A 9,058-nucleotide genomic window follows, 5' to 3' on the forward strand; every position below is an offset into this window, starting at 1 on the left:
TTGAGAGGAGTCTCTCTGTGTCACCAGGCTGGAGTGCAGTGGCGCCATCTTGGCTCACTGCAACTTCCAACTCTCTGGTTCAAGCAATTCTCTTGCCTCAGCCTCCCGAGTAGCTGGGATTCCAGGTATGCACCACCATTCCTGGCTAATTTTTGTATTTTTAGTAGAGACAGGGTTTCACCATGTTGGCCAGGATGGTCTTGATTTCCTGACGTCATGATCTGCCTGCCTTGGCCTCCCAAAGTGGAGAGATTGATTATAGGTGTGAGCCACTGCGCCTGGCTGCAATGCACATTCTTAAACATGCCTATTTGAGGGTGTCATTTATCTGTGACAAAAATTGCCAGGTCATAGTGTTTATGTATCTTCAGTTAGATACTGTCATTGGCAAAGTTTTTTCCAAAAGGATTTTACCAATTTATACATTAACCACTGGTAGATAACCTGTTAGCACTTGGTATTCTGAAACTTTAATTTTTATCGATCAGATACTTGTGAAATCATGTAGACTTAATTTACATTTCTCTGACTTCTAGTGAAAAGTAGTGCTTTCACATATTTTTTGGATTTTTAAAATTTATTTTTTATTTTTGTTTTTCTTAGAGACAGGGTCTTGCCCTTTTGCCCAGGCTAAAGTGCAGTGACGTGATCATAGCTCACACTAATCTCTAACTCCTGGACTCAAGTGATCCTCCTGGCTCAGCTTCCTGGGTAGCTGGGGCTATAGGTATGCGCCACAATGCCCAGCTAATTTTTAAATTATTTTGTAGAGACATGCTGTGTTGCACAGGTTGGTCTTGAACTCCTAGTCTCAAGCAGTCCTCCTGCCCTGACTTCCCAAAGTGCTGGGATTACAGGCGTAAACCACCATACCCAGCCATATCTTTTGGATTTATTGGTCACTTGGATTTTCTTTTGGGAATTACCTGTTCATATTTTTCTCATTTTTTCTACTGAATAATTTGTTTTTTCTTACTTATTTTTCAAGGAATTTCATATATTTTCTTAACGCTGTTCATTATCAGTTGTATTTGCTGCAGATATCTTCTAACAGTCTGTGATTGCCTTTTAATTTTTGAACTATATCTTTAGTTATGCAGCAGTTTAAACTTTTAACATAATTAATTTACACTATTTTTCTCCCTTTAGCATGAGTCTATCAGATGGGGATGTGGTGGGATTTGACATGGAGTGGCCTCCAGTATACAATAAAGGGAAACCTGGCAAAGTTGCACTAATTCAGTTGTGTGTTTCTGAGAGCAAATGTTATTTGTTCCACATTTCTTCCTTGTCAGGTTGGTATCTCTTTGTTTCATTTTTCTATGGTTGGTAATTGAAATAGGTCAACTTTATCTCTATGCAATTAAGTTCTTTGATTAGCGAGCTATTCTCTCATTATCTTAAATTTATATAAGTATTTATGTTCTACCTGATTCACTCACATTCCTTGTTTTATTTAATTTTCACAACATACCTGTGAGGCATTGACATGTTTTCTGTTTCAGAGAAAACTGAAATTTTAAGGAGCTAAATGACCAGGATATATACTGCCAGTGCTAGCAGGAGTGGCATTCAAACTGGTTGTTTTTTCTTGTCATTTATCAATCAGGACCATTTGCATTAGTTAAGAAATACTCAAGGTGAATGTGTTTCTGAATTTAAGCTTAATGTTAAACACAAATTTAAACGTAAACGTGGTACATATAAGAAGTAGGAAATAAATCCGTCATACCTGACAGAACTTATGGAAATAACAAGAAAATGTTACAGTTTTTCCCCAGGGATTAAAAATGTTGCTTGAAAATAAAGCAATTAAAAAGGCAGGTGTAGGAATTGAAGGAGATCAGTGGAAACTTCTACGTGACTTTGATGTCAAATTGGAGAATTTTGTAGAGTTGACAGATGTTGCCAATAAAAAGGTAAAAGCAATATATCTATTATTTTCATAATGGAGATAATTTTGTGTTGTACAGACTACTTTCTATCTGAATGTTAGTTTTTTTTGGAAAAATAATTTAAGTTATATAATGTTTTTGTAGCAATAAAAAAGTTCCAAGTGAATGTTCTATAAGGAAAACCTTTAGGTTTTTTTGTTTGTTCTTTTGTTTCAAGTTCAGGGGTACATGTGAAGATTTGTTACATATGTAAACTTGTGTCATTGGGGTTTATTGTACAGATTATTTTATCACCCAGGTGTTAAGCCTAGCATGCATTAGTTATTTTTCCTGATTCTCTTCCTCCTCCCACCTTCCAACTCCCACAGTATGTGTTGTTCTCCTTTATGTGTCTGTGTGTTATCATTTAGCTCCCACTTATAAGTGAGAGCATATGATATTTGCTTTACTGTTCCTGTGTTAGTTTATCCTGCTAAGGATAATGGCCTCCAACACCATCCGTGTCACTGCAAAGGACAAGATCTCATTTTTTTAATGGCTGCATAGTATTCCCTGGCGTATATGTACCACATTTTCTTTATCCAGTCTATTATTGATGGGCATTTAGGTTGATTCTCTGTCTTTGCTATTGTAAATAGTGCTGCAGTGAACATATACGTACATGTGTCTTTATAACAGAATGATTTATGTTCCCTTTGGTATATACCCACTCATGGGATTGCTGGGGCAAATGGTATTTCTTTCTTTAGGTCTCTGAGGAATTGCCACAGTCTTCCACAATGGAAAACTTTTAGTTCTAATTCAGTATCTTGCCATATAGTTTCTTTAAGCAAGCCGTCTCCTTTCCTTCCTCCCAGTTCTTGGTACTCTTTTACTGTAATATATTTGCAAATGTAAATATTGTGTTTTAGGTATATATTTTTAATCCATTTATACCAATAACTTAAAAAAAATTTTTTTTAAGGGAGAGCATAATGTAGCTCTTATGATACAATGCTCTTAGTGGAAGTTTAGTGATCGGTTCCATTACCTATATTTCACATATTTTATTAATGAAGTCAGTAAATCGTCATATTTAGCCAAGTATTCATTTGGCTGGGAAGTAGAAAGCCTACTAACTATTCAACTTTGTTCATGAACAATACTTTCAAAGTCCAAGAATTTTAATACCTACATTAGGGAAATTCTAGAATTAAAAATTCTTACAGTGTGGACTGCAAATGAGGCTTTTAGTGACAGGGAATTTGTTGAAGGCTATCTGTGGGTTGTATTTTGGTATAACATTTCCTAATTTTATTTGTGGCATGTTCATTTGATGTCGTTAGGTAATACTGAAAACAGGAACTAATTTTTACTGTGTTGCTTTTTCATAATTTCTAGCTGAAATGTATAGAGACCTGGAGCCTCAACGGTCTGGTTAAACACCTCTTAGGTAAACAGCTTCTGAAAGACAAGTCTATCCGCTGTAGCAATTGGAGTAAATTTCCTCTCACTGAGGACCAGAAACTGTATGCAGCCACTGATGCTTATGTACGTGCTTAAAGATCTTTAGAAATGATTATGTGTTTTAAAAACATTATTATAAATTACTTTAGAAAAATTTTATTGTAGTAGTGGCAACAACTCTACCAAAATATTTTGTATCAGTTTGGCATTGGAAAATGGTTAGTAAGATATTTAGTGAGATTGTTCATTCTCGATATTAATTAGCAAGTACCAATCAACAGATTGTTCAATGCTAGTTATTTTCATTGTCATGAAGCCAAATTCATCTCTAATTTGTATGTGAAAAAAATGTGAACTTGCTGAAAACATGAAAGGCTAATAAACTCAGGCTGAGCAAGCACAAATAGTACTGATGATGGATTCGATATATAAGCAATTCAGAAGGAAAATAATTATAGTACAGTTTCTATTTTGAAACTGGCCTTTTTCTTATATTTATGTATAAAATGTGGTGAAATTTTAGAAAAATTGCTTTCAAATTTAGCTTGTTGCTGCCATTAGATATATTTTTATATTTACATGTTTATATATGGTGAAATCTGGGCTTATCTTAATATGTAGCACTATTGTGTGTTTTTAAAGAAACATATTTTATTCCATAGTGAATTTGTTTTCTCCTAATTCAAGCTTTTATTTGTAGGTGAATTTTTTATTGTTTCGCCTTTGCATCTATCAAAGGAATGGAAACTCCTTTGATTTGTAACCAGCAAACAATTCATTTTTGTTAGGATGATAATTTTCCTTTAAAAGATATCCCCAAACTTCTTGAGAACTAGCACAAGTTCTGTGGCATTTTTATTCATGAAAAATCAATGTGACTTGATTGTTCTTGTGAACAGGACTTAGAAGGAGGACTGTTCATACATTGACTAACATTCTCAGTTGATTTAAGTAAGATTTCTCTTACTAGATTGGATTTTGTGAGATTCCATTATGGGTTATTTAATTTGGATATTGTGTGTAATATCGAGTGTAAAAAAGTGAAAACCAACTTTTAAGGCTTAGGCAGCTTACTTTCTTAATTTTCACAAATTGGTATGATTTTTAAATGGAGACATACTGATATTTGTGTCACATAATAGGTTGAATTCCATGTTTGAGTGCTTCACGAATCATTCTCTTTGATTTTTTTGAAGATGGGACTTACGGTTTATTTTGGTGATCTTCAGCATACTCTTTTTATTTTTTTTATAGGCTGGTTTCATTATTTACCGAAAATTAGAAATTATGGATGATGCCGTGCAAATGTTTACTATAAATAAAGGTATGTTAAGATCCATAAATAAAATGTGAATTCAGTTTTTTGTGAGGCTTATCTCCATAAAAGGCAATATTCACATATTTGCAAAGCATTTAGTACTGAAACTTCTTGAATGTGTGAGCAGTGCTGCCCAAGATTAGTGTTTCACCTTTGTTACTTGTGACAAAGCAGCCCTTCCTTTTTACTTTGTAGCATTGCTATGTATTAGGCTTCTAGAGTTGGGGCTTTGTGGCTTTCATAATGTCAGTGACACAACCAGCTTTCTCCCAGTCTGGAGATTATACATCCTTGCTATAACTGTTTAAAATGCTTTGTATACAGTGCTTTAAAACACTAAGTGATACAGTAGTTAAAGATGCATTTATTCATTTATTACATATTGTTGAGCAGTTTACAATGCTTTCAAGCATACTGGTTTACATTTCTAATTTTTTTCTGTCCTTTCTTCAAAAAGAATGGATATGTCATTCAACTTCAGTGCTGTTTTTAGAGGTCCAGGGAAAGCAGAAAGAGCCACGTAGTGGAGTGGATAAGCTCCAGGCTTTTGTGTTGCATAGACCAGTGTGAATCCCAGCCACGTGACCTGGGAATGTACCCGTTTCACCAAGCGTGGAATGTGGATACTAGCATAATACGTTTTATAGAATAATTGTGAACACTAAATGGGACAAAGTATTCAAAGCATCTGTATTGATTTGTATAAGGTTATCACTATTCTTGTAGCTTCCTTTTGGAGATTTTAAATGATTGTGTTTGTTAAGATGTTAATTAAATTAGACCATTTTGCTAAATACTCTTAAAAATATGGCATGACTGCCTCATATAAAATGATATGATATTCTTTATAATTGTCATTGAGAAGAGAATCAGAGCCTCTGTGGAGTACAGCCCTCCTTTATATGTTAAGGTAGAATAGTCTTTATACTTACTTCCCCTCCCCGGAGAGCCACTTCTGATGAATGCCTGCTGATTCTTTGTAGTCAGAGATCCGGTGGTTGTAAGTTAGAGTCAGCTTCGATATCCCTGGGTTCTGCATCTGTGGATTCAACCAACTGCAGATTGAGACCATTCCAGAAAAAAAAAAAAGACTTCACAGTTTAAAAAAATGAAAACTTGAATTTCTTGCATGAAGTATCACATTGAATACATATGAATGAAGTGAAGTGTAGGCATTATATAAGGTATTATAAGAAATCTAGAGATGATTTAAAGTGTATAGGACAATGTACATAGATTATATGCAGATACTGCAGCATTTTATATAAGAGACTTGATCATCTATGGATTTATATAAAGGACTTGATCATCTATGGATTTGGTATCCATGTTGGGGGGGGGCGGGGGTGGTTCTGGAACCTATCCGTCAAGGATACAGAGGAATGACCATCTTAATTAACTGAGGCAAGTGATAGGTTATTTTAACCTGATTTGGTAACCAGTATATAAGAACTTATTTAACTCATAATAAAACTAAAATTTAACAGAGGAGATTTATGTTTTTCTGGTTTTGTGGAATTGCATGTAGGTTACATGTACAAGTTTGTTGCTTGTGCAGTTTTGGTGAAAATGCTTCCAAGGAATGTTTACAATTATTTTCACTGAAGTAACATATATTAATAACATAGTAGTGGAAGTCCTGGTATCTGTGTACTTGTCATTGCAATACTACATTATTTGACCTTCACTTTCCCCCCACTTTCTTACATTATATATGTGAGTGTATTGTGACATCTTGACTGAGATTCCAGTGAATTATACTAGGTTGGTGCAAAAATAATTGTGGTTTTGGTAATTTTTAATGGCAAAAACCGCAATTACTTTTGTACCAACCTCATAACTAAGATTACCATTTTTTTCTTTCCTTCTTACCTTTCTTCCTTTCTGTTTCTTAGCCAGAAGTATCAGCCTCATTGTTCTCTAATTTTCTTCATGTATATGTGGATGATATTATCAAATGACCACTTTTCTCTTTTGCTTTTTAGACTATTTTTTTCTTCTTGTTAAAGGATAAAAATAGATTAGAACATAAAAGGATATTTACACATTGTTTCCTCATTGACTTATTCCCAAGGTGGTAGTTAATAAACACCAAATGATGTAGTAGTTAAAGACACATTTACACATTTGTTAAATATTGTTGAGCATTTTAGGATATGGGAATACAGTAGTGAACAGACAGGCATGATCTGTTTCCTGAGGGGCTTATAGTTTTATTGGGGATATAGATGAATGAAAAAAGCAATTTCAGTATAAGGAGATGAGTCATATGTCATGGGAAAACAAGGTGCTGTAGTTAGCACACAGGGAGACATCTGACACATGTTGGGGGAAATATTCTAGAATATTTTCTGGAGAAAGTACAGGTAAGAGCAAGACCTGAAATCTGAACAAGAGTTAGCTAAGGCCAGGTATGGTGACTCATGCCTGTAATCCCATCACTTTGGGAGGCTGAGGTATGTGTATCACCTGATGTCAGGGGTTTGAGAGCAACCTGGCCAAAATGGTGAAACACTGCCTTTACTAAAAATATAATAAATTAGCCAGATGTGGTGGCAGGCACCTGTGATCCCAGCTACTTGGGAGCCTGAGGCAGCAGAATTACTTGAATCTGGGAGGTGGAGGTTGTAGTGAGCTGAGATCGTGCCCTTGCACGCCAGCCTGGGCGACAAGAGTGAGACTCGGGCGACAAGAGTGAGACTCCATCTCAAAAAACAAAAAAAAAGAGCTAGCAGAAGAATATGGGAAAGAATGGGCACAGGAAACTGCAGGTGCCACGTTTCAGAGGTAAGAGAAATCATGATATCTATAGATAATTGAAAGTAGTCCAGTATAGTGAACATTGAATAGGGCCGGATGGATGACGTCAAAGCTGAAAAAGAAAAGCAGATGGGCCTTGGTAAGGAGTTTATGTCTCCTCCCAAGAGCAATTGAAGTGACCGAGGGCTTTAAACATAGCAGTGAAGTGAATTGCATTAAAAAAATGACAACTTGGGCTCTAGGATAAAAAAATGGATGGTTGGATCTTTTGGGAGGCTGCGACAATAATCTAAGTGAGAGGTAGTGGCAATTTGAATCAGTTAATTGTATTGAGAATGGAGAGAAGTTGACAGATAAAAAATTCACTTTTTTTCTTTTTTTGAGATGGAGCCTTGCTCTGTCACCCAGGCTAGAGAGTAGTGGTGTGTTCTCAGGTTACTGCAGCCTTGGCTTCTTGGGTTCAATTGATTCCCCTGCCTCAGCCTCCCGAGTAGCTGGGATTACAGGTGTCTGCCACCATGCACAGCCAATTTTTGTATTTTTAGTGGAGACTGGGTTTCGCCATGTTGGCCAGGCTGGTCTCAAAACTCCTGGTCTCAAGTGATCCACCTGCCTCGGCCTCCCAAAGTGCTGGGATTACAGGCATGAGCTACCACACCTGACCTCAAAATGCATTTAATAGAGCAGCCATGAGCCACCATGCCCAGCCTCAAGATACATTTACTAAAGCAATGGAATTTGAGGTAATGATGAAAGACATATGTCAAGGATTAGTCCTGTGTTGTTAGCACGAGCAACAGGGATGAAAAGCATTAAGGAAGAGCAAGATTTTGGGATGTGTCGTCACACAGTTGATTTTAGGTGTTTTAAGGGAGGGAGACCTGTAAGACAGCTAAGTGGAGGTGGTGCGAGCGTTAGTTCTGTTGGCTGTAGTGCAGAGGACAGTTTGAGTTACAGAGTTGGGACTGAGAATCCCGAGGAACTCTTAGTGCTGAACATTTGCATGGAGGAGGGGACACCAAAGGAGTTGCCATAGACATCGAGGAAATTAGGAGGTGTGGTGTGCAGAAAGCTAAGTGAAGAACATGTTTTAAGTAGGTGGATGCTATCAACTGTTTTACATTTTGCTGAGAGTGAGAAACTGAGGACTTAGAATTCATCATTAGATTTGGCAATGTGCCAGCCATTTGTAATCTTTTAAACAGTAGCTTTGCTGTACTGGGTAGCAAAGGAGTGTTTTGAGGAGTGGTCCCTTGGGGCATGTGCTGTTCAAACAGAGAAGAGTCCACAGGCTTTGGTAACACGAAGGTCCTATAACCATAGCAAGAGTATGAGGTGGGTGGAAATCATATTAACATGAATAGAGGAGTAAGAGCTAAGGAATGTGGAAACAGACAGGGTCTCACTATGTTGTTCAGGCTGGCTCAAACTCGTGGCCTCAAGTGATCCTCCTGCCTCAGCCCCCATATACCTGGGGTTTCAGGCCACTGTATCTGGCTTGAAAACATTTTCTTAGAAGCTTGTTTTAGAAATAACTAAGGCATGTATAAACAACTATTTTTCTAGAAGCTTAGTTTGGAAAGCAAATATTTATTGATTCATGTGACACTTATTTGTTTTTTTTTTTTTTTTTTTTTTT

General features: G+C 36.5%; 1 protein-coding gene across 9 annotated transcripts in view; it reads left to right on the forward strand.

Moving 5' to 3' along the window:
* WRN (WRN RecQ like helicase) overlaps positions 1-9,058 on the forward strand; it is a 148,372-nt gene that overhangs the window by 33,810 nt on the left and 105,504 nt on the right. For all 9 annotated transcript variants that reach the window (XM_017536029.2, XM_017536052.2, XM_017536034.2 and 6 more), the window contains 4 exons: positions 1,150-1,295; positions 1,771-1,919; positions 3,276-3,425; positions 4,596-4,665. In XM_017536029.2, coding sequence (XP_017391518.1) covers positions 1,150-1,295; positions 1,771-1,919; positions 3,276-3,425; positions 4,596-4,665 — 515 coding nt within the window. The remainder of the gene's footprint in view (positions 1-1,149; positions 1,296-1,770; positions 1,920-3,275; positions 3,426-4,595; positions 4,666-9,058) is intronic.

The sequence above is a fragment of the Cebus imitator genome, unplaced genomic scaffold (assembly GCF_001604975.1).
Source record: "Cebus imitator isolate Cc_AM_T3 unplaced genomic scaffold, Cebus_imitator-1.0 Scaffold5, whole genome shotgun sequence".
In the NCBI taxonomy this organism is placed as follows: domain Eukaryota; kingdom Metazoa; phylum Chordata; class Mammalia; order Primates; family Cebidae; genus Cebus; species Cebus imitator.